Source organism: Peromyscus eremicus, chromosome 2, assembly GCF_949786415.1.
Source record: "Peromyscus eremicus chromosome 2, PerEre_H2_v1, whole genome shotgun sequence".
NCBI classification, from domain to species: Eukaryota; Metazoa; Chordata; class Mammalia; order Rodentia; family Cricetidae; genus Peromyscus; species Peromyscus eremicus.
Window position 1 is genome coordinate 80,260,820 of NC_081417.1, and position 25,828 is coordinate 80,286,647.

The window sequence follows — 25,828 nt, forward strand, 5'->3', positions numbered from 1 at the left end:
CAGGAGTTCAAGGCCAGCCTGGGCTACATAGTAAAATCACACAAGTCTGAGTGTTCATGAGCTCACTAAAGGGGTACATGTGGGTAGGCACAGAGGGGCTGCACCACTGCTCCTTGGGGTGTGCTAGTGTACGAAGGTGTGGGGAGATGAGGATTCTACACAATTCACAAGAGTGGCCACAAGGTGGGAGGCCCTCAGGTGAGTTCAGTGCCAAGTGTGGGGAAGAGGAGAATGCACCATCAGCGGCTGAAGATAGAAAGCACCTTGGGTGGAGACTGGGGTGGGACAGCTGCATTTAACAACCCAGAGTTCATGGGGCCTCAGAAAAGCAGCTCTGGGAATGCAGGGGAGACCAGCAGCACTATAGACTGAAGAAGTGTTGCCAAGGCAGGGTCTGTGATAACCCACAGGAAACAGTCTGACTGAGGTCATCAGTGGGAGGGCAGCTTGGTGGGGAACGGTGGATTTGATCTGAGGTCGGCCTCCGCAGCAGGGCCCTATGACCCCTGAAGGCATGCAGTGTGTGTTTCAGTTTAATTCAGATGCCAGCATCTGTACGTTCTGGAGACAGTAGTTAAGTGGAGCTTGAGTCGTAGTGAAATTTTGCTCTGGAGGGAGTAAGCAAGGCACTGTTTGCATGCTGCAACAATTAGCGCTGTTTTCAATGGATGAGCACCATGGCAAATGGCACCTTTGGAAGAAATAGGCTGACTCTAGGGGTGCAGGCAAACACACTGCTTCCCATCTTATAGTGAGAGACACACACCTGAGCATACAGGGTTCACCTCTGTGGGGGCGTTATACATCTCAGGTAGAGAAACTGAATCCCAGAAGCCTGACATGGTATCACTGTATTGATGGTCCCAGCCACTCAGAAGGTGGAGACTCAAGGGTCAGTTGAGCTCAGGAATGTGAGACTGGCCTAGGCAGCATTGTGAGACACCCCCTCCCCCCCATCTCAGAAGGCAAAAGGGTTTGCAAAATCAGAGGGAGTCAGCCTCAGGGTTCATTCAAGTCCAGGGAGTTGATGTCTCCATTTACTGGGACTATGTAGAACTTCCTATGTTAGTATTTTTGGTGGACTGGTGTAGAAATTATGCCTAAGAACAACATTGTCTGGCTCAGATACCTAGGGTCATTTGGGACCTGTCCTCCAGCATCCCCAGGCCTTGGATTCACTAATGACGTCATCTTAGGCTGTGGGTTTGTGATTGCCGGACAACAATAGAAGCCAGAATTGTTTTTACCCTATGTTGGTTATAAGTCAACGTTCTGTGACCTTGGACATGACCTTCGTTCACCCGTGTGCACTGAATTGCTACTGTATGGTACGCCTAGTGCTAGACAGGGCCCTCTTCTGTGCTTTGGGTTCCCCATCTGGCAGCAGGTCTTGAAAACTCAGGTGGACTGGGTGGGTACGTCCACTTGAACTGCCAGGAAAGACTCAGAGGAGGAAGATTGTTCCTGGGGCTTCATTCCGAGTCTTTGGGCACAGGAGACCAGCCACATGCCTAGGACAATAAGCCAGGATCAAGATGAGTGAGCACCGGGGTGAGAGGAGGGCTGGATTCAGACTTCACTGCTCCATTGCTTCAGAATTACTTCTCTACAGTGTGTGTTTTTTCCCTGTGGCCTATCCAACAAGTTACAGTAGTTCCCCACCCCCACCCCCTCCCCCGCTCGCAGTTTCGCTCTCTGTGGTTTCAGAACTATATCCAAAAATATTAAACAAAACAATTCCAGAAATACACAGCCTGTAAGTTTTTCAGTGACTTACTGCTCTCTATGGTGTTGTGAAATCCCATGCAGTCCTGGGTGCTCAGGATGCCGGTCAGTGTATCCACACTGTGTATACCACCCACTCCTTCCCACTAGTGGCTTACTGTGGTTCTCATCTCAGCTGTCTCAGCTTGTGTTTAAGTGGCCCTGATGCCACCTAATCATGTTCCCAAAGCACGGAAGTCATGATGTAAAGAGAGCCGAGCACAGCACAGTGGAAGGACAAGGGTGCCTTTGGTGCTATGCGCTAGAGCTGTGGGGCACATAGAAAAAAAGGTCCACACAGCCCAAGCTTCAAGCATACACAGTAGGGGATCTTGAATACATCCCTTACAGAGAAGAAGAGCCTGTTGCACCTCAGGTTCAATGGCTTAGAGCAACAGAGGTTTATTCCTGCAAAATCTTGAGACAGCAGTCAGAAATCAGTGGGCCAGCAGATTAACACTCACTCTGGAGGCCTCTAGGGGCAAAATGTTTCCTCTTGCTTCTGGCAGCTGTCATTGTTCCTTGATGTATAGCCACATCTACCTGGATGTCCAATAGCTTCCTCCGTTTCTCTGAGACCTCTTCTATCTCCAATATCTGTGCTCTGAGCAACACTGCATTGCATATAGGATGAGTTCAGGTCCAACATCCTTACATCTGCAAACATCTATTGTTGTTGTTGTTGTTGTTGTTTTCAAATAAGCTCACATTTGGGGCTGCAGAGGTGGTCTAAGTGCTTGCCATACAGCAGGAGACCAGGGTTCAGATCTCAAGTACTCACACAAAAGCCAGATGGGCATGGTGGCATGCTTGTAATCCCAGCACCACTGGAGAGGTAGAAACGGAATGCTCAGAGCCAGTTGGCGAGCCTGGACGGTTAATGGTTCCATGAGATCTAGGTTAAGGGAGAGACCCTGAAGGTAAAATGAGGTGTTAGCTTCTTGCTAGCACCGCCCCCTCCCCCACAAGCCCACACATACACATGCAGAAAAAGCGTGTTCACAGATTCTGGGGTTAGGATGTAGACATGCCTTTTGGGGGAGCTCCAGTCACCCCACTACAAGGAAGAAACTCAAATATCAGTGACAGGCAACAGAACAAAGTTGTGTCTATTGAAAAATGAAGGAAATGGGGTCTTGGAGTCCTACTCATGGCCATGCTCGCCATCCCAGCCTCCTGGGTGATTGTGAGCCTTTGGAACAGAACACCTAAGCCCTCGAGGAACACACTTGGAGAACCGTTCCCCAAGAGATGGGCAGGAGCTTTCAGCACCTCCTTGGGCAGGGGACCCATTTGGTCTGGCCTCTCTCCGGTCAGTCCACACTCAAAGTAACCAGTGACCAGGGGTAGCAGGTACTTACTGAGAAATACCCTTCCAGTGCCCATCTTTGGATTGGATGTTGAAGTGTGACTCGGGTTAAATATAAAATTCACAGCATATCTTGAGCAACTATTTTGTAGTTATCTATATATAAATCTATTTTACAGCGACACAAATAGAATAGATTATGGAGTGTCAGCATGTAGATAGATTCTGAGTGCTTTTCCACTAATATACCTAATGATTCGTGCTGAGAATATTCAAGGGCTCCACTGTACATTTAAATGGATATAATTAAAATAATGAGCTCTATTTTAAAAAATGATATATGAAAAAAAATTTTTTAAGAAGTTGGAAGGAGCTGCACCACTAATTCAAAGTGATCTAAGTACTTGTGTGATGCCGTTGTTATTAGGACACCTAATTAAATGCGGAGCAGCTGAGGAAGAGAGAGGTTTGGGCTTGTAAATCTCAGTGCAGGAGTTGGGGAAAAGATGGAAGCTGCCCGTGTGTGTCCTAAGCACCACGAGCATTAACAGAAGGGGAGCCGGTAGCTCGGTGTCGTGCTGTCACACACACACCTGTGGCAAAAGAGCGACTCTCATAATCCCCATCCATAGGCTGAGTCAAGGGGTCAGGGCTGCTCACACAGCTGCAGATGGATTTCCAGAGCAAGCTCTTATTTAGAATGTAGTAGGGGCGGGGAAGGGGCTAAGAGTCTACCTGCCCTTGGGAAGAAGTCATTTGCTCTTCTTCACTCTAGAACCCTGGTGACCCGTCTGGAGGTCCCAGGAGTCAGGAGATGTGGCCTCAAGTCCTAAGTTGGCGCCATGCCCTGAAGTCTCTTTGTACTTTTCCACCCAGGCCTGTTGCGGATGGGTATGGCTCCCTTAAGCATAGATCCATCTGCTGTCTTAGCGAGCCCTTGTGGGTCACAACAAGCACAAGTCCCGATGCCTGTGTACCAGGGGCCATGTCTTCTCTTGATCGTTGAGCAAGTACAGCATTTATGGAGCATCTGCTGTGTGCCTGCTGTATGCTGGACATACAGTGTTACACAGACAGCTCTTAGGGGGTGAACCATTTGGTGAGTCATTAATGGACAAGACATTGCAGACAGCAGCCAGGGCTACGAAGAAAACAGAACAAGGTGATGGCGGAGAGGCTGGACAGTGAAGTCACAAGGGGGACAAGTGTGCCAAAGAGAATTCATAAGCGTGCCCAGTCGCTGTGAGAATCACCTGTGGGAGGGAGATGTGCCTTCCGCAGAGGAATTATGGCTCCATCGTGCTAGGAAGGCTTCATGGTGGCAAGAGTGACATCATGAACCAGTGTCATTGTCATAATGATAACTGCTATTTGAAATTTGTATGGACATCCACTTCAGGCCAGTGGCCCAGTTGGACTCCTTACAGATGTCCCCACCCATCCTTGTGTCCAGCAAGGATCCCCACGTAACAGACATGGAAACGAAGGCCCGGGGAGGGTGTTTTGAGCAACACTGCAGGGTACATGGGCGAGCAGGTTCGAGTTACACAGTGTGTCTGACCCACAGTTCCTCTTGCCCTCACGGGGTGGCCTGGAACTAATGAGGACCTTACGATCAAGAAGGGACATGGGGTCTCTTCAGGGTGGGTAACAGTGCTGAAATTGAGAATGTGGCGGAGCAAGCTGGGGAGGAGACGGCGATGTTCCTTTCTGTCCTGTTTCTGAACTTGGCAAACCTTGGAGAGATCAGGCCTTGGCCAGGCCTTTGACAGCTCTCTTCGTGTCTGAAAATGTGACTCATGGCCACCTTTCCTCAATCAGTATGTTTATTTCTGTCTCATGAGCAGCTCAGGGTCTCCCTCCTGGTTCTCAGCAGTGGTGGAGCTGGCGTTTGGAGAGCCGTGGGTTGAATGCATTGTAGTCCATGTGCTAGACTACATGCCGTGAAGAGTCTTCCGTGCTCCCTGTATTAATCTGTGTTCTGTTGATGTCATAAACTACTCAAGGCTGAGTAGTTTCTAAAGAACAGAGGTTTATTCGGTTTTCACTCGTGGAAGTTCAAGAGCCAGCCTGAGTTCAGCTCTGGTGAGGTCTCCTGGCAGGCAGCTTCACCAGGACCTAGTAGCAGGTCATTATTAATGGGCCAAGTACTCCTCTAAGTGTTTTCTGTGTGTTCACTCGTGACAACCCTGTTAGCTGTGCTTGTAGATGAGGAGACCCAGGCTTCAAGGTGAGGTGCTGAGTAGGGAGTTAACAGCTGGCCCCTCCCCTGCTTTCTTTGGATGGTGGTTAATGGAATACCAGGCATAGTGTTTCACCAGGCTAGAGACTTGAGGCCAAGTCTGGAGTCAGATGGCTTAAGCTCCGGGGAGGGGCTACTACCAAGCTTGCAGACAACCACTGTGTCCTCTGTTGGAGAGAATAATCCTTGTGAATTTATTTATCATGGAGTGGGGGGCATGTTATAAAGTATGTGGAGGGCAAAGAGTCAGTTCTCTCCTTCCACTATGTGAGTCACAGGGATAAAACTCAGGTCATCAGGCTTGATGACAAACGCCTTTCCTGGCTGAGCCTTCTTGCTGGTCCAAGAGTCACTAACGTCATCAGGAAGGCTCCACCATGGGGATCTCATTTAACCCTCATTATTTCCCAATCACTACAGCCCCAGAAACAGCCACGTTTGCGGTTTGGATATTAGTGCGTGAGTTTGGGGGTGGGTGGGCACAGTTTGGTCCAGAGTAGCTCCCCGGTTGCCTTTCTCTGTGCCTCCCTTGTGTGCAGGCCCTCAAGGATTCTCTCTTTGCCCAGCGTCAACCTTCTGCCCCTCTGGGAGCAGCTGCAGCCAGAGAATCAACTTGCGTAGTGAAACCATTGCTCCTCAACTATTGTAGCTTCTGAGACCCAGAGAGCAGGGCTTCTACAGGTCCACACAGCAGGGTCCAGGTAGATCCAGGATCAAGTTCCAGGCCCTGCCTCCTACATACATCATCGTGCCTTCACAGTGCTCCACTTTGCTCGACATGTGGCCAGGCCTGAACATGCCTTGAGTCTAGGCTTCTCTGAGCAGAAGAAAGGACCAGGCATGGCCAGGCAGTGTCCCTGGGCCTGGAATGAGACTTGATTTTCATCCTGGGCCTATCTTGCCTTACTCACCTCCCAAATGGAAGTCGTGAGGATGGTTTGCTTGCTGAAAGGATGTGGGAACCCATGGAGAGCAATGTGGAAAGAGTGGCCTGGGTGTGGGTGCCAGAGCCCTGGCTGCGTGTGTTTGCCTGCCTGCGCCTGCCTTTATGACCTAGGCAAGCCATGGCTCTGCTCCACGCTACAGAACGCACTCGGCGTCCTGTCCCGTTCCATCCGACCTCAGGTCCTTGAGGATGTTCTCAGATGCTTGGAGAGCAGTCCCGTGCCAACCCATTGACTCTCTCACACCCTCTCCACGAGAGCCTCTTGGGACTGATGTTTTCCCATCTAAAGTGGGAGTAGTAAAGAGCTTGGATGTGATCTGTGGTCCTGCTGCCAAGGAACAGAAACAGTGCGAGATACTTGGCATGCTCTGATCGTGCTGCTCAGAGTGCTGTTGGCAGACCAGACCCCAGCTTGGCCTGGGGCTTGTTAGAAATAGAGTCTCAGGCACTAGCCCAGGCTGCCTGAACCAGACCTCGAATCTATGAATTCAGGCCCCCAGCTTAAAGTTGGACAGGAATACATTGCCAGGAGCCAGAGGTGCCCCTTGAGGTAGCTTGTGACTCCAGTTGTACAAATGACAGGAGGTCAGCTGGGTACTCCTGGAAGTCTTTAGACCTCCACTTACCCAGATGTAAAATGGAGCTGATGGGGGAGGCCATGGAGCCCTCCTTTGCACTCAATACAGAGCGTTGACGTAAGTCCGTATGGTGCTCAGGGCGGGTGGGTTCCCTGTGTGCCAGCGGGCCGTTACGGATCCCCTCTGAACGGCCTCTCTTCTTTCCCAGGGAGCGCTTGAAGCGCAGTCAGAAGAACGCCAAGGTGGAGGGCCCAGAGCCAGTGCCTGCTGAGGCCTCGCTGAGTGCTGAGCAGGGGACGATGACGGAGGTGAAGGTGAAAACGGAACTACCGGACGACTACATACAGGAGGTCATCTGGCAGGGCGAGGCCAAGGAGGAGAAGAAGGCGGTTGGCAAGGATGGACCTGGCGACGTGCCTGCCGAGATCTGCGTGGTGATCGGTGGCGTCCGCAACCAGCAGACCCTGGGTGAGTGCTTGAGTGAGGACCCGGACCAGGGTAGAAAAATGCGTGGCCAGAGAGAGGCTGGCCTCTCTGAGAGGTCGTGTCTTGCTCTGCCCCAGGGAGAGAGCAGAGCTCCTGAGAATTGCCTTTGCATGTTAAGTTGTATAGCCTGCAGAGTTCACTTTCTTCCTGATGTGACAAGACCCCATGCTTCTGTCAAGCCTTTGTTGGGGTCAGATATTTAGAATGTCTGCCTGCCCAGTGAATCCATCGCACCTTGAGGCCCGCAAGCTCCTGGTGGGGAACCGGCCTAAGCCCTTACTGCTTGCTTGGTATCTTGAATGCATGTCCTGTCTGTCTTGTCCCTGGCTTGACTGGGAACTTTCAGGGAAGCTCCCAGTGCTGGTCCTGGTCATCTTTTGATTAGTGGCAGGTAGGTGCCTTCCCGTACTTGGAAGAATCTGGTAATAACTTGCTCTAAGGCAATGATGATTCAAGGACTCAGATGGTCACACGGCCTGACAGGCTGGCTTAGCATATGTAGAGAGAGCCTGCAGGACATGAGATGGGGATTGTGCCCAACTGCCCTATGCACAGAGGGCAGCTGCTCCTACACCACAATGCTTGACAGCCTCTTTAAGAGTCACTTCAAGTGGGGACCTAGGCTCAGCCCTGCCAGATCACTGCACAGATCCTATGCCCAACATGTGAACATATTGGTGTGAATTCTTTTGGCTTTCAACATTGGCTCTCAGATTGGCTTTTGAAATCTGCCAAACAAAACATATTGGTGGCTTAGCATCGTTCCACGAGCCACAGCTTTGAATCCCAGAGACAGTGAAACAAGGCCCATGTTCCTTACCCTGCTCCCTAGTCTGGCCCCACGTGTACATGTACATGTCCATCCTTACCTTCATCCCTGCTTGCCATGCCCAGAGTGTTCAGGGGCATGCTGTTCCCTCCACCATCATCATCTTACCCTTCACAGTCTAGGTCTGGCCTGCCCTTTCTGACTTCTAAGACCCTCTGTCTTCCTGGCTTGCATACTGTTTGTGGCTTACAGGGCATCATGGGGAGATGCCCTTTGTTTCCAAGGTTCACCCTCAAGTACTGATGCCTTTTCTCCTTAGCTGCTGGCCTCTGCCTCCTGGCTCTCTTTTGCGCTGTTCCTCAGTGTCCCCACATGCGTCATCACAGCATCCCCTGACCAGCCATACTTCTGTGTCTCTCTGTCTGACATACCCTGTTCAGCTGGCTGCAAGGAAATCATAGCAAATAAAAACCACATACTATGTTGTCCTTCCTTACAAACCTTGAGACTGACCCCCGCTATGTCCAGAACCGTGGCCACAGCACCGGGATCCTCCAATAGCCCTTTGTCTTTGGCCTCTGATTATCCCAGACCTCTCAACACAGTATTCATCCTGTCATCCTGTCTGCTCTTGCTGCTTCTCCTTCTGGGGATACCTCCACCTATTTCCCAAGTCCAACTTGTCCTTCAAGGCCAATTCCAGGGCTGCTTCCTTCCTTCCCTCATCTCCTCTGGTCAGAGGGGTCTACATGGACTGTGCTTGTCCCCAGCCAAGTTTGGGAGCCCTTGGAGGTTGGATCTCTGAGACCTGCGTGATTTCTACTCCTTGCTCCTACTCCACAGCATGGTGCTGGCTTCTGGGGAGCTGTATTGGTTGTGGTACTGTGATAGTCAGAACGGGGGGGAGGTGACGGTGTGGTAAAGAGAGGTCTCAAAAGTAGTAGACCTTGGTAACTCAGAACCCTAAAAGTGTATTTCTTCTCAACACTCTCTCCATTGTGGCTCACACAGGGCTCTACTTGTCTCTAAACTCTAGCACAAGTTAGCCATTTTCACAGATGGCCAGATGGCAGAGGATAGCAAGCTCCAGATGACCTCAAGCAGGCTGTTGACTGGTAGAGCCAGAAGGGAGAGGTATAGATTTCATTGACAGCTGTCAGACCAAACATCTGAGGGGGCTAGGAGGTGCCCACATCCCAAGAGCAGCATGAGGGACAGTTGGGCATGAGGAGGGGAGCCTTGCCTGACTTCTGCCCCTCAGCATTTACTTCCCAAAGCCAAGGACCAAGCTTCCTCCATCTGTGAATGGAGGCAAGGTTATGCTCTTATTCTCACTGACAAGGATGTTAATACTCTTTAAGCCCAGCAACCATTGATGTCCTGTGAAGGGTAGCTGAGTGAAGATCTAGTCAGGGAGGCCTCTAGTAGGTAGGCCAGCCATAAGCACCATTTCCCACTCAGCTGCTGCTGAACAGCCAGGTCTTTGGTTTGCACTGTCCATTAGTGTCCTGTTCTATTAGATGAGGACCCACCCTGGCCGCCTCATGGATATGGGAATCGAAATAGTAGTGGACAGAACAGTGTTGACTGAGGAGCTCATCTCCATGGTGCCTGTGATGGAGAGCACATCTAGGTTCTCCGACTCCTGGTGTGAGTCCTCTGTGTACCACAGTGCCCACCAAGCAGATTCATGGGTTATGTGAGGTCATAGGATGTGTGCCAAGTGCCTGGTGCTGTGCCTAGTGATGAGTGGATAAGCTCTTAGAAGTATAGTCTGAGTGTTGGTAACTGTAGTTGGAATTTTCTTTGGGCCACCAACCAGCTCCTAAATAATGACATGGAGACTTATTAATTATGAAAGCTCGGCCTTTAGCTTAAGCTTGTCCCACTAGCTCTTACAACTTAATTTAATCCGTTTTTATTCATCTACATTTTGCTTTGTGGCTTTTTACCTTTCATTCTGTATGTTTGAATCCCTCCAGGTCTCATTGGTGTCTCCCAACACCATGATTATCTCTTCCTCCTTTCTCTTGCTGTGCCCAGAAGTCCTGCCAATACCTCCTGCCTAGCTATTGGTCATTTAGCTTTTTATTATACCAATCACAGTAACACATTTTTCACACACTGTACAAATATCCCACATTTCTCCCTTTTTGTCTAAATAAAAAGGAAAGGCTTTAACTCTAACATAGTAAAACTATATACAATAAGAACAATTATCAGGTAAGAATTACATTTACAATATTCAGTCCATTTGTATTTGGCAAATTCAGAGAAAATACTCCATTGTTTATCCTATCTTGGTGAGTCCAAAGTTTTGCACCTAATTTACCTTCTATCATAACTTCAACTATAGCTATCTAGTCTTCAACTCCATCAAAGACCTAACAAGGATGTAACATTACCTGAATAAACAGGAAATGCAGTGCAAGCCACTTCCAAAACTATAGAAATGACAGAGACATTTGGCTGCCTGGACAGTCATCCAAGGTTCATTTGCAATGCTGGGGCATCTGTCTTCGGCCTAAGGTCTAGAATATCTGGCAAACTTTTCTATGAAGCAGGAATTTTGAAGGACTGTTCCACCTTGTCTTGGCAAAGTTTGGCAGTCTTTTTCCTTTGTGTCCTGCTTGTCTAGTTTATACAGTATACATAATGTTAGCAGTCGAGGCAAGGACAGTTTCTTGCCCATATGACTAGGCTTGCCACAGTGAAAGCAAACTTCATATGGAGATTCTTCAACTCCCATCATCCTTTTATGAAGTGGATTGGTGCTGCCAGGAACAGAAGTGTCTCAGTGTCATGAAAAGCCTCAAGTTACTAAACATCTTAAATGCCATATTCTGTAGGTCTCTGAAGTGTTGGAAGATCTCCTGTCTATTTTAAATATATCTCTTTAACCTTGAAAACATACCTAACGTAACTACAAGTTTGATTGTTATAGATGACTAACTACTAACTTGCATTTTTAATTATCCTAACCAGTTTGTAATAATAGCTTTCAAGGACTAGAACTTTATATACATTTTAATGAGCTGCATAACTACAATACCTTAAACAAGAGTAGAAACATATGTATGGTACAACAAAATTAGCCTTAAATTTGTATCAATATACAAAAACCCATATCAATGTAAAATATCTTTGTATCCTATATTCCTATATCCCCACTAAATGATGACAAATATTCATAACACACCAAATTTGCCCAAAACCACCCACCCCACCTCTTGGGAATGTAGGTATTATGTTCTCTAGACTGCTTCCTGTTGTCTGGGGGTGATGGCAGCTCCAGGGGACTCTGAGAAAATTGAGACAATGGTCAAGTTCTGGGACTTGTAACATTTGTTGTCCAGTTTCAGAATTGTTCCCATGCATAGGGATCAGCATATACGTTACCTGTCTTGTATTTTTTCTTGGTTTATTTCTTTATATTTGTAGCCAAGATCTTCAGGAGGTCTCACCTGATCAAACCGGATCTCTTTTAACTTTGAGGGAATCCACAGCCTTTCATTTCCTGTGGAAACAAAATCATAACCTCTCCCCCAATGCAATACATTTTCTGAATTCCATTTTAAAGTTGACATCCCTAAAATATCTAGGCTGGTTTATTTCAGCAGTCCCTTTTACAATCCCATATCTCTTAGCAGCTGTCATGTGCTCATCAGCATTCATAAAATTCAAAGTCAACACAATACCATACGGGATCCAGACCTCAGTATATTTCCCATCTTTACGTGGCTTTTTTTCCTTTATATTACTTTATTCTCTCTTTGAAGATTTTATTGTTTTTTAAACTATTGATTTTTTTCCTATGACTATCCCCATTTTCTTTTTTTTCTTAAATGCCTATACACACTTTTAAACACTCTGTAACCTGTCTAAAATTTTTTTTTTCAATCTGGACCTGCTGCTTTACTGTGTACCTGTGACATTCTCTGACTGTATGAGCCAAACCTTAAACTCTAAGTGGCAGCTAGGCCCTCCACTGTGTGGCTCTGATGGTTGGCTCCACTCCCTCCTTGGGTCCACGAGAGCCAAGCCTTAAGCCCACAGGCCTGGCAGAGAGCTGTGTTTAACTAGGAGCTGCATTTAACAGAGAGATGCATTTAACCACCCCAGCTCTAGGAAGTTGGTGCCCACACTGTGGCAGGCGTTTTTACTTAGTTTATTGTTTCTACTTAACGTCCTGGCTGCTCAAGTGCTCTCTGTACGGCAGAGCGGTGCCTCTGTATGTTACGAGCATTGGGTAGGGTTTTTTTTTTCCCCAGCTTTCTCAGGCCCTATGTAGAAATCTGTGCCCCATGTTGGTCACCAAATGTAGCAGGCTTTCTTGGACCACCAGCCCCCAAATCATGACACGGAGCCTTATTATTAATTGTGAATGCTCGGCCTTAGCTTAGGCATGTTTCTAGCTAGCTTTTTATTTTTTAAATTAATCCATTTCTATTAATCTATGTGCTGCCCTGAGGCTTGTTTACCTCATTTACACACTGTCCATCCTGCTTTCCTGCTTCCTCTGTGTCTGGCTGGCTGGACCCCGGCTGGCTGGCTGGTTCCTCTTTTCTTTCTGCCAGCCAGCCCCACCTATTTTTTCCTCCTCTGCCTAGCTATCAGACATTCAGCTTTTTATTACACCAATCACAGCAATCCATTTTCACACAGTGCACAAATATCCCACAACAGGTGATGTGAGGTACCTCCTCAGCCCCTGCTTTTCTCCCTAGTCTAAGAACGAAGTCGGTGTGATGTGGACTAGGGGGCGGGAATGAGAAATAAAATCAACATCAGATAATTTCTCATTCCCTTCTATGTTGTTGGCCTCCCCCAAAACCCAAGTTTTGAGTAACTTGGGTAACTTCCTCATAACCTTCCCTTAGCACACCCTGCTGGAAGAGGTTGTGGAAACCCCAGAGATGACCTCAAGGCAAACCACCATTTGGAAAGCTGTGCCACATAGGACCGTGTGGCTCCTCTCCTGTCCACAAGGCAGATTCTCCTCCTTGCTGTGTAGTTTGTGCAGAGGGTCAGGCTCAGAAGAAGCTATCCTGATCTTGTCACCAACCAAGAAGGTCTTGGGAAGAACCCAGTGGTTGTCTGTGTTGAGGGAAACAAACTCGTCTCTTGCTGGTGAGTGGATTTTACCTGAAGCTCCAATCCTGGTCTCATCCATGGCTGTGGAGAGTTCAGCGTTGAGGGTCTTGAAGGGTGAATGGTTGACTGTTGGAGTCTGTGCTGGGTGTACATGTGGACAGTGGGGCTACCACCCCATAATTTTATAGGGAGGCAAATCTTGTGGAAAGCATGAGAGTCCTTCGCCACACAGCACATTGGTGGTATATTACTCCTGTTTCAAGGAGCCCACTCTCCTGATAGGGTCTGCCTTACCCCTGATTTTGAACGTAAGTGAAAGAGTGACAGGAAGCGCTGGTGTGTGCACCTTCTGTGCCCTGGTGTCTGAGTGTGCTGAGCTCATGCTCCCGAGACACTTTGCAGCAAGCATGTGCTTTGCTGGCCGAGCACACTCTGGGCTCAGGAACAGGCTGTGTTACTGAATGGAATGGTGTCCCTGTTCAGTCACACAGCTGTGGGCATTGGAAACCTCCCCAAGCCCGCACTGGACCTACACCATCAGATGGTTTTCCAGTGACGTAAATGGTATCTCCCTTGGAGGAACCCGGGTCATGGCCATGTGGATGGCATTGACTGGGAGAGTCCTGCTGTAGGTGTTGGTGCCCAGAAGGCTGGCTGCTGCCTAGAGAGGGCCTGTGCTGAGAAGGGCATGTCTTGCTCTTAGCATGTCAACGCAGTTACAGCTGGCATGGGATTTATTGGACAGACCCAGAGGTTCATTTTTTTTTTCAGTAAGCGCAGAGATGATATTGAGCTCGACAGTGTTGTTAGATAACACCAGAAGTGAATGGATGAGTTAATAGATGCCTTGCCCATCTGACAAGCTATAGGCACAGCTCTGCCCTGTAGCCCGGGGAGGGCCTGGAGCATGAGGTTTCAGCTCCTTTATGAAGAATGACATATGCAGGCATCACTGTTGCCACTCCCAATCCCATGTTCATGGTAGGCATCACTAACGCCCCCCTGTACACCGTTCCATCAGTGTTCCTCAGAATCCTTAACACAACACACTGCCAGATGGCTGGAATCTGAAGATTGGAAGTGGAAACCCGTTGGCTGTCACTATGCAAGATGGGGACAAGGAAAGCCAGCTGGGCTTACCACAGTCCGGACATCATCGTGGACCATTGTCTGGTCCCAAGAGATGAGAATGGCAGGCACTCATCCCTGTTTTCAAAATGTACCATCAATCAATGAGTGCTCTTCTCTATGCTGTGGAACCAACCTGGGCTGGGTGGCCCAGGGAGGGTTCATGTTCATGGATACAGAGCCAGGGAACAGTCTTGCCTCCACTGGATTCTGCTTCTTGTGAAGTCTGAGCCATCCAGGTGTTAACCTGGGAAGGACACGGGGGCAAGCCTAGGACTGTGTGTCTTGGAGAAGCAACAGAACCTGTAGGGGACATGGAGCAGGGTGATGGAGGCTAGAGATCCACAGCCCACAGCATTTTAGGATCCTTAACACACACATTCCAAGAGGTCCAGCCAGTATGGAGTGGCCACCAGGAAGTCACTTGTGTCAGAAATTGTTTGGTAACCAAATATAACCTGTGAGGGAATGAGTTTCTGCTCCTGGGGGTGGGCAAACAGAGGGGAAGGATGGCAGCCAGCCAAGCTACAAGAGAAGAATCAAGGGTCAGATAGAAACTAGATTCTGCAGGGAGGTGTCCTAGGCAATGAGTAGGTGCAAGGTGTACCTGGGAAGGAAGGACAGTTCTCATACACAAGCACGCCCACAAAGCCATCCTGGGAGACGGAGTGGAGGAGGAAGAGGGACCCCCAGGCAGTAGGAAGCCACAGGGCTGTGGCTCTGGATGGAGTGATGAGTTCCACAACTACTCAGACACAGCCACGTGGGCTTCGGTCCTTGACAAGTCCAGGAGGCGAAGGTGCCAGGTCCTATTTGGTAGTGCCAGCTGATAGTGAGTTTCCTATTTCAATAGGTTGTTGGCAGGTCTTGGTGCCTGAGCCTGCCAGAACCAACAGTTTTTTTTTTGCTTCATCCACGAGGGAAGGAGGGGTCCTGGCTGCCCTCCCAGCCCAGTTTTCTCTGCTATTGAATCTGCGTCTGGGGTAAACTGGGAAGGGGTCTGGGTGGAGAATCCCTATTGGAAGGGGATCCTGGCTGTAAGTTAGGAGACCTGGGGTCTACCCCGCTGTGTGTGGGATGCTCAGTGGTTTAAATCTGCGGGATCGTTAGGACAAGAGGGAAGCAAGAGTTGTGAGAATATCTCTAAAGGTGGACTAAAACGCAAGACAGGTTCTGGTATCAGCTGAGGCCTCAGGGCATTGGCACCCCCAGGATGAATGCAGTGTTGAGAGGAACCCCACAGACCAGTGCATCAAACACCTTTAGTTTAGTGCCTCCTAAAAGACTGTCTTTCATTTCTCACCAGTTGCAAAGGTTATAATTCCTGGAATATTGTATTGTTTTTTCAAGGCGGAATTATGGAAATAATCACAATGCCACTGCTATTTAGGGCCCGCCATTGTCGCTTTAAAAAGCATGTGAACAAGCTCATCTCTAGCAGACAGGAATTTTATATCCTCTTTTTTTCTCCTTGAACTCCTGTTTCTAGTCCACTTCCCCCACGGGGTTTTATCCTAATGTAATATATTTTTTATGCTTGAAAGTCTTTTATTGATCACTGTTTCACACTCGTCTGCCACAACAAGAGGTACATAAATTGAAATAGAAATTTCTGGAGGAAAAAAAAATTTTCCTGGGATCATAAAGCTCTACGTTTTAAAACCTTTTAATTTTTTCCCCCAGATCGAGTTGTGATTAGCATGCAAATTGTCAAAAACAAATTTAGATAAATAGTAAGTGTAAAAATTAAAAAAAAAATTATCCAAAGCACACTTCTCGATAAAATGGGTAAGGCTTGCTTTCTTTCTCGATCAGCTCATGTATCTGTGAATTAATATTTCTTACTGCTAGAATGAGACAGGACTTGGCCCTCCTTTCGTGCTGATTTTCAGTGTTTGTAGGGAAGGCGCTTGGAGGGCTGGAGCGTGTGAACAGGGAGCCGGAGACCATGGGGCTTGCTTCACTGTGTCACTTGATTCTTTGAATTTTTCCAAGACGTATGCCAAAAACCACGGGAGGGTCTGTCTTCAGATAGTATTTTTAATGGCCTCTTCATTTACAGCTCTCTTAGATCCGTGTGTGTGTGTGTGTGTGTGTGTGTGTGTGTGTGTGTGTGTGTCCACATGTGCAAGAATACGGGATTGGAAGCCAGAAGTCAGTGTGGGGTGTCTTTCTTACTCTGTTTATTTTTTTGAGACAGGGTCTCTTGCTGAACCCGGAACTCAGCTATTTGGTTAGTCTGACTGGATCTCCAAGGATCCTTCTGTCTTTGCCATCTCCAGCAGTAGGATTCCAGCTGTGCGCCGCCACCCCTGGCTTTGGTGTGGGTGCAGGGGCTCCAAACTCAGGTCCTCATGCTTATACAGCGGCTGCTTCATGAACTGAGCCATTTTCCCTGCCCCTCCATCTCCATTCCGAGAGAGAGGGGAGAACTGGAAACCCCTGAACGAAGAGCAGGCTGTCTGTCCCCAGTCTTTAGATCCAGTCACTTCTCTGTGCTCAGAACTTCAGTGTTGTCCCACCCCAGGGAGAGCACCAGCCCTGTGGAAGGGTGAGTGCTGAGTGGTCAGCGCTGGGCGGTTAGCACAGGCAGACTGGTCCTCCTTGGTAACTGGGAGAAGCTGAAGGAGAGAGTGACAGAGGAGACCAGTGGGCAGTGCCTCCCCCTGTTCTGATTCACTGGGTTAAGGGGGAAAGTGCTTTGAAGTTGACAGCAGGGAAGCAGTTTTCTTACAGCCACTGTCCTCGAGTGCCCCTTTGAGAAGGCCCTGCTCCAGAGCTCGTTCAGTTTGAGGCCAAGCCCTTGAGAGCCTTAGGAAGCCCACTTGTCGCAACTTCCCACTCCAAACCCTGTCTTTATCAAGTTCTGGGAACTGGGGGGTGAGGGGGATAGGTATCCATGGGCCTTAGGTCTGTGATCTTCCGTCCATCTCCTTTGGGTGTCTGTCATTTTATATTTTGTCTAGGTGTCCAAGCTTCTCTGGACATGGCAGCTGGGTATACACACTTGCAGTCAAGGGTCCTACCCACATTTCCTGTCCTCAGAATACTGCCTCCTCTCCTGGTGCCGACAAGGCTCTGTCTGCGGCCTGGGAGCCATCTTGCAGGAAAAGCAAGAGCAGGGACAGGGATGGGGAAAGACTGAACTGGGCAGGCAAGTCCTGCCAGCCCGCCCCTTCAGGGCAGGAGAGTCCCTCCCAGATCGGAGAGTCCGTCCGGGACGTGGTGTCAGATCTGGTAAGGATCCTAGCTCTGGAGAGTGTATGGCCTCACCACTAAGGAGAACATAACTTGCTTGGCATCCGGAAAGAGACCTGCTGTGCTGGCACAGGCTTAGCTCTGGACTCCTGGGCACTGGCTTTGAGTGTGTGTCCTCACCAGCCCCAGATCCCCAGGCCTGGGCATCTCCAGGACCATGGGCTTACCAGTGCTGCAGCGGAGTGGAAAGGTGGTGGGGACGGGAAGCAAGGCTTGTACCTGTTCACAGGCGCTGCCCTGAGGATGTCCCCTATGAAGTTGATGGTATGACACTCAGTTTGGGGGAACCAAGCAACCTTGGGTCAGGATGTGTCACCTCCTTGGTCCTCCTTCCCCTCTGTTGAAAAATGGAGATACTAGTGACCCCTCTTCTCCGGAGCTTTGAAGATGTGTAGAACTAATGGGAGAAGCCGCCGAGCTGGCATCTCGTACTCTCCCGCCCCCGCCCCAACCCTACAGCCTAGACAGGTTCCTGCATGTGCGTGCCTCCATCTCTGCTCCCCGAGCTGTGCAGAGTCAGAGGCCAGCCCCATTCCGAGATGTCCCAGGTGACGGCCACTGCAGTGTTTCACAGAGGAGCCAGCCAAAGAGGAAGCATGCAGGACAGGAGTCCCAGGGCTAGGGGTGGAGGTTGGGGCAGCGGGCAGTGGTGGGAGTTGGTCTGAGCTGGCAGTACCAGAGGCATTCCTCCAGTGCCCCAGCACCAAAAAGGGTCAGTGGTAGCCATGAGAGGTGGACAGAAGTCAAAGTAAGCATGTCATGTGTCTCCTTCAAGGATCATTTTATTGAGAACTTTTTATTTGGGGGGGGAGTGTTATGCTCATGTGCAAATGAGAATTCCAAGAAAACAAAGCCTCAGGAGGGTTGGCCTATCCGCTGCTTCTGCCCTCCTAGCAGCCCTGGAGAACACGAATGACCATGGTCAATACTAATATTTGTGTGTGTGTGTGTGTGTGTGTGTGTGTGTGTGTGTGTGTATGTGTTTGTGTGTGTGTGTGTGTGTGTGTGTGTGTGTGTATGTGTTTGTGTGTGTGTGTGTGTGTGTGTGCGCGCGCATGTATACATGTTTGGAGGGATACGTGTGTGTGTGTGTGTGTGTGTGTGTGTGTGTGTGTGTGTGTGTGTGGTGCATGCATGCATGTGTGTAGGGGCCACAGGACAACCTCAGGTACTCAGTATCATTCCTCAGGTACCACATCCTTCCTTTTCTTGGATGCAGGCAGGGTCTCTCGTTGACTCAGAACTCACCAAGTATGCACCAGGGATCTCTCTGTCCTGACCTCCAGTGCTGGGATTAGGAGTGTGCACCACAGTGTCTTTTATGTGGTTTCTGGGGATAAAATTCAGATGTAATGTAATGTTAATGTAATTGTAATGTTAGAACTATACCAGCTGAGCTGTCTCCCCAACCCTGTTTATTTGTTTTGAGAAAGGGTCTGGCTCTTTAGCTCAGGCTGGCCTAAGATTCACTAGGTAGTGTAGCAGGCTAACCTTGAACCTGCCATCCTCCCACCTCTGCCTCCTGAGATCTGGGATTATAGGCGTGTGCCACCTCACCCAGGTGCCAGCACAAGTTTTCAAAGGAGGAGGTTGCCACATGGCCCGAACTACTCTTACTGATGTCAGCTAGGGAGACTGAGGCCCTGATAGCCCAGGTGCCTGGTCACCCCCTTCCCCCAGCTGGCCTTGACCCAAAGCTCAATCGTAAGGCATTCTCCAATGTTAAGGGCTCTTTCTGATTTCTTACGTAATTCAGATGGAAAAGCTCCAGAAGGCAGCCCCCACGGTGGATCTGTTCGGAGCCGGTATTCAGGGACCTGGATTTTTGACCAAGCTTTGAGATATGCATCTGGTACGTGATGGCTGAGGGACGGACGAGGCCTGATCGGGTCAGCATGGAGGGTGGGCACAGCTGGCCATGGCGGCCAGCTGCATACCCTGAGCAAGCAAACTCTGCTAGTATCTCAGGGCCTGAGGGGCCACCCTCCCCCACTCCCCATCCGGCCATTGTGAACAAATCTTGAGTCTATACTCAGGGATGACAGGACGTCTGGAAATCTGGTGGTCTAGATTCTCTGGACAATTTCAGCAAGACTTCCTCTGGGCCACCGACAGCCACGGAGAAGAATGGTCCCACAGCCACCTGTGTGCTCGGTACCTCCATCCTTCCCTGCAGGACTTCCCAGCCTGCAGCAGCTGTGTGCCTGTGTCTCACCAGCGCAGGGCCGTGTGTTGAGCATTTGCCCTGTCTCTGTTGGCTGTGACCCTCCTCCTCCTCCTCCTCCTCCTCCTCCTCCTCCTCCTCCTCCTCCTCCTCCTATGCATGCTGGAAATTCACTTCTGAGGAAAACACTTTTGAAATGCTGGTGGTAGCCACAGCTCTCCCTTGCTGGGTGCCCAGCAGTAACCAGGCCTTCCTTCTGCTGAGACTCACAGTCTCACCACATCTCATCGCCATGACGGTCCGCTTCACAGAGAGGACTCCTGGGGCTTTTCCTGACTGGCGCTCAGGGAGTTAAGATTTAGACCTCGGTTGGTTGCGGATACTGCTCGGGGAGGCCACCACTCTGTTTTCTCTGTCCATGAACACCTTCTACCCACAGGGATCCTGGAGCCCCAGGACTGAGGGTGATCGGAAGGTGAGCTTCGGAGTCCCTCCTGCCAGCGTGTGGTACTTATCCTCCCTCTGTCAGGGGTAGGGAGACGGTCAGAAGCCTCACAACAAGGCCGCATGAACTCTCAGCTCTCCACCAGCAGAAGAGATGGTCTGCCTTAAAGGCGCTCATTGTCAACAGTGTTGACTCTGTAGACTGCACTCCTCTACAGCCGGGCCAGGGTCCCACCTCGAGCCTCCAGGTCCTACTCTGGCTGTCACGACACCGGCACCAAGTTATCCCCAGGCCTGCTGACCTATCTGCCCCCCATTAGACGGAGGGCAGGGATCACATCTATCTCACTGCCGAGCCTCAGTGCCTGGCCATCTCCGATGCTCAATAAATCCTTGGTTGGTGGAAAGAAACCGGCAGAAACTGTTAGAGGGGGTGGAGGCGCCAAGAAGACAGTCAGGAAGTTATCACTTGGTGATGGATGAGCATGGCAGCAAGCCACCATGAAATACTGAGTCCTCGCTGTGTGCCGGCTACGGGGCTGAGTGCAGAGAAATGTGTGTGCTCTGTTGCTTCGCGTTTGTGTCTTTCCCAGTGTGGCAGGGGTGATGTACATGCAACCCTAAAAGGCAAACTGCTCAGTACTGTGCAGGATCAGGATGCCAGCGGCCCTGAAGTAACTCGCAGTACCACTAGAACTAGAACAGTGCTTCTCAACCTTCCCAGTGCTGCAACCCCGTAATACAGTTCCTCATGTTGTGGTGACCGCAACTTAAAGATATTTTTGTTGCTACTTCGTTACTGTAATTCTGCTACTGTGATGAGTCCTAATGTAAATATCTGTGTTTCCCAATGGCCTTAGGCGGTCCCTGTGAAAGGGTCATATGCCCTAGTGCTTCCTCTGTGCCAGAGGCTCGTGTGCTATCTGTGTGCCCTGCTCTCATTGTGAGAGGCAGGAGCCACAGTCCTGTTGGCACGTGAGGGATCCAAGCTGTAGACAAGTGAAAGAGGAGGAGCAGGGTTGGCATACGGACGCTCCCAGCCCTTGACAGAGAGTCTCTGCTTCTGGGCACAGAAGAGTGGCAGTTAGTGATCATTACCACTCCCCATGGGTCTTCAGGGAACGTGGTTCTTGTGTGTTCAGTATTCCCATTAACTCCCTTGCCTTTTCCAAAGAAGAGACTCAGGCACGGCCTGTGAATGGCAGAGTCGAGCTCCTTCGCACTGAAGGAGTGTGCTCCCTCCTTGACTGCTGGGTGCCAGTCGCTTCCTGAAAAGTCACATGCCTAGGCCCCCAGACCCAGCAGCTTGAGTATGACCTGTGCTGGGACCAAGACCTTTTGCACACGCTTCCTGGCCTTCCTGTTCTAGAAGGTGGAAGGTGGAAGATGGGCCCAAGTAGTCTCAAGCCTGCAGGAGGGCTCTGCCCATTGGAGATGGGCAGGCTCTTTACCTGGGGTCCCTGGCAGGTTGGCTGTGTCCAGCCTCCCTGCCATGGACTTTGTCCCAGACTCTACATGGAGTCAGGTGTGTGTGTGTGTGTGTGTGTGTGTGTGTGTGTGTGTGTGTGTGTGTGTTGTGGGGTATTCTCTGTGTCTGAGAGCACCATGGCTCCTTGGCAGATGTGGACTGCTGTTCCTGGTGAGCTTGTCTATAGTGGGACTGGACACTTGCTAGGGGGAGTGAAGAACCAGCTGGAGGGAGGTGCACAGAACACAGCCTACTATGGAGAGATTACCAAGGTCAGACTGATGGCAGGTGCAGAGTGGGGACCGGAACCCCTGTGGCCTGATTTAAAGCCCGTGGTCTTCCTCTCTGTCCGATGCTGGAGTGACATCCTTATGGTGTGGTGGCTCATCCCAGCACTCTGGGTCCCTCTCCTTTTTCCTCTCAATGTGTACGTGCAGGGCTTAGTCTAGGCTGTTACCTTTATCCTACAGATTTGGAAGCCAGGGAACAGAGATGGTTGCAGGTGGACGTAGAGCCCAGACTTCATGAACTCCAGCTCAATGCTGTCTCTGTGGTCCTCGATACCCTTTTATCTGCCAAGGGACCATCGCTGCCCAGTGACACTTGTGGGTCCTGGGCCTTGTGGTGGCACAGTAGCTCACTTTCCCCTGCTGTTTTCCAGGGTCCTATGAATGTGCGATCTGCGGCAAGAAGTACAAGTACTACAACTGCTTCCAGACCCACGTGCGGGCGCACCGAGGTGAGTGGCGCCCGGCTGCCCTGTGCTCTGCCTGGTGTCCCTAGAGACCCTGAGAGTTCACCCTCCTTCAGCCATAGGAGAAGGGGCATGGGGGAAGGGAGGAGCCTTCTTGGTGTGGGAAAAATAGTGTGTGTGTGTGTGTGTGTGTGTGTGTGTGTGTGTGTGTGTCTGTCTCGGGGGGCGGGGGAGGGGAGTTAGGCCTCAGGGGCTCTAGGGATGCTCAGTAGGAGTATCACCTCCCCTCCCCCAAAGGCCATGTGCTCACATCATCTCATGTTCCTCTTGACAACTCAAGAGAGGGGCCAGCAGCTCCTTAGTTTCCCATTCTGGAGTTCAGGGCACAAATGAGCTGGCACCTGCCCCTCCTGAGCTGGGTGGCAGGGGAGAAAAGCCCAGGTTCAGGCCCAGGTGATCTTGAGCCTCGGGGCAGAAATGAGCCTTTGTCCCTCATAGCATCCGTGAGTGGACAGCACTCCGGACTCCCTCCAGCTGCTCCGCTCTCGGTCTCTCCCTTGGCACAGCGCTGCCCTGCCTTCATCTTTGCCAATTGCCTACCTCCTTCCTCTCTCTCTCTCTCTCTCTCTCTTTTTCTCACAGATACCGAAGCCACCTCAGGGGAGGGAGCCTCCCAGAGCAGTAAGTACTTTTCCCACCTCCTGGGTAGGTGGGGACCAAGTACCGAGCCTGGAAAGGAGTTGTTCCTTCTTCCCTGGGACAGCCTTGAGTAGCCTTTGAGAAACGCGTTGCTGGAGACTAGGCCTTAGGACCAGAGGGGCCTTAGGAAATAAAGCAGACCTTCTCAAAGTGGGTTCTGAGGAGGGTTCTCTCACAAAAGGCGTCTCTGGCCAAGTAACTTTGGGAAACCATGAGTTGTACCCACATGGGCATCTTTGTCATGGGTGTCCCATGCCACCAAGAACATCATCTCCGGGAAGAACCTTCCTTGTACTTTGGATCCTGGCTCATGGGCCTGGTTCTGTAGCCTGTGCTGGGGAATAGTTCTCTTGGAGGACCCTCAGCCTTGGGCACAGATGTCCTAGATGCCTGGTCCTAGGGTTCCAGATGCTGGGGCCCTGTGGTAGTTGCTCACAGGTCCTACCTGCCTCCGGTTCCAACTCGATAACACCATGGGACGATAAGCAGACAGCCCACTGGGTTCACTCTGAAGTGAAACCTCTGCCCTTCCACAACATGTGCATAACATGAGCCTCAAGAGTTCTCCCCTCCGTGACTGTCCCACGGGGCCTATGTCTAGGTCCATCGGAGATGCAAACTAGAATCTTCTTAGCGCATTGTCCCTGACAGCTTGAAAGCAGACGCCACCCACATGCCCAGCGTTAGGAGTGGCTCAGTGAGTGCACTCACATAAAGGGCTGCCTGCAGAAGTGGGGGGTGAATGCGGTCTAGCTCCCCGTGGCTGTGTGCACAGAGCTCTCAACCCCGATGAGTGAAGCCAGGCCCAGAGGGGCTCATCTGCTGTGACCGTCAGAAAGTACAGGCGTCGGGGGAGGGTGCTGATGGAAGTCAGGAGACTGGGCACCCTTGAAGGGGTCTGCCTTCTGCTTCTTGAGACAAGGGTTCCGCAGGGCTCTCTGTGGGTGGAATGTGACCAAGCTGCTTGCTCAAGACCTAAACACTTTGTTTGGTAGGGGCCAAGAAGTGTTTTCTGTAGAGGACCAGAGGAGGAGGAGGAGGAGGCTGTGCCCGGGGGCATAGCATCTCCATCCTCAGCCCCTCACTTGTAGTGGGAACTCCAAGGGGACAGGATGGGGCTAGATTCCTACCAGTGAATTTGGCGGCCAGGATCTGGCCCAGGGAACCAGTATGTCACCCTGTTAATTGTGTTTGTCGCACCACTATAAAATACTTAAAGATAACAAGTATCACTCAAACAAGGGGGGTTAGGATATAAGCTAGCCTCAGCTGAAGAAGGGCCCCACCTGAGGCTAAGCCCCGAGAACACTGTTCTTGAGGCACCCACTCTGGAGAGGTGAGCAAAGTTGATAGGAATCCTCTGTGTTCAGCTTGGCTGGACACCTGCCATAGACCGTAGCTCTGAGGCCCAGCAGCCAGCTCTCCCCCAGCCCAGCCCTGTCGCTGTCTGCTTCAATAACTCCTCCCTTCTTTTCTGGCCCCTGTGGTCTGCCTGTGGTCAGCCACACATTTAAAGACCTTCCTTATTTATCCTTCCTTCCTTGGCTATTCTGGGTCCCTGGCCTCCCTGGAAGCCTGTCAGTGGGCTGTTGTTCTATGTCTGGCTTCCACTGTGCAGGCTCCCTAGTATTGGTACTGTGGTGGGAGTGTTTTTAGACCTTTCTTCATTTTTCTATTCCTCTATATGGGCCATTTTCCCCATGGCCAGGGTGCTGTCTCCTCTGTCCTACGTCCCAACCTAGGTCAGACCAGCAGCAGTGCTGTGTCTCGTGAGCTGATGGGTCGCCCTGGCATGGGGCTGTAGAACATTGGATCTGGAAGGTGGAGAATATCAACTCCAGCCCTGCCACCTTGCACATGAAGACCCTGAGTCCCAGGGTGTGGCAGTTATGCAGCTTGTTAGCAGTAGAAGCAGGCCTGGATCTTCCTCATCCAAGGACCTGTTGTATATTTAGCAGGGAGATAACCCAGTCACACACAGACATAGAGACACACCCACCCACTTGCCAATCCTTCAGTCTGAGGGGATCAAAGACCAGTCCCGCCATATACTTTCCTAGATCCCATCTTCATCTCCTAGGTCTTCTTTGGAAAACCCTGCCCCGTGACATTACCCTATTCGCTGGGGTGGTAGCCATTTTGACCTGTCTTAGTTAGGGTTTCTGTTGCTATAATGAAACACCATAACCAAAAGCTACCTGGGGAGGGAAGGGTTTATTTGACTTACACTTTCTCATCACTGTTCATCACTGAAGGAAGTCACAACAGGAACTCAAACAGGGCAGGAACCTGGAGGCAGGAGCTGATGCAGAGGCCAGGGAGGGGAGCTGCTTACTGGCTTGCTTCTCATGGCTTGCTCAGCCTGCCTCCTTATAGAACCCAGGACCACTAGCCCAGGGATAGTACCACTCAAAATGGGTTGGGCCCTCTGCTATCAATCACTAATTAAGAAAATGCCCTACAGCTGGATCTTGTTCTTTTCTTCATTATGAGGAGCTGTTGTTATTCCCATCTCACAGAGGCATTAGGGAGTGTGTCCAAATTCAGTCATATTTTTGCCAATGGTAGAGTGGGTTTTGGGCTTAGGTGTGTTTCACTCCAGAATCTGCCTCCTGTAGCAGGTCCATGGTGGCATTCCTGAGCTGCCCGGCTCTCGTTTCACTGGCAGAAGCCTTTGGGAATAACTCACTCTCTCCCTATTCAACTCCTCCATTAAAGTACTGGAACATGAGGAGACAGTGCAGATTCATCAGGGCAGATGGGGGTGGTTTTCAGTGACAGAAAG

General features: G+C 50.4%; 1 protein-coding gene across 1 annotated transcript in view; it reads left to right on the forward strand.

Moving 5' to 3' along the window:
• Positions 1–7,054: 7,054 nt before the first annotated feature.
• Znf618 (zinc finger protein 618) overlaps positions 7,055–25,828 on the forward strand; it is a 62,024-nt gene continuing 43,250 nt past the window's right edge. The window contains exons 1-3 of the mRNA XM_059254450.1: positions 7,055–7,307; positions 22,312–22,389; positions 22,987–23,025. Coding sequence (XP_059110433.1) covers positions 7,139–7,307; positions 22,312–22,389; positions 22,987–23,025 — 286 coding nt within the window. The 5' untranslated portion in view covers positions 7,055–7,138. The remainder of the gene's footprint in view (positions 7,308–22,311; positions 22,390–22,986; positions 23,026–25,828) is intronic.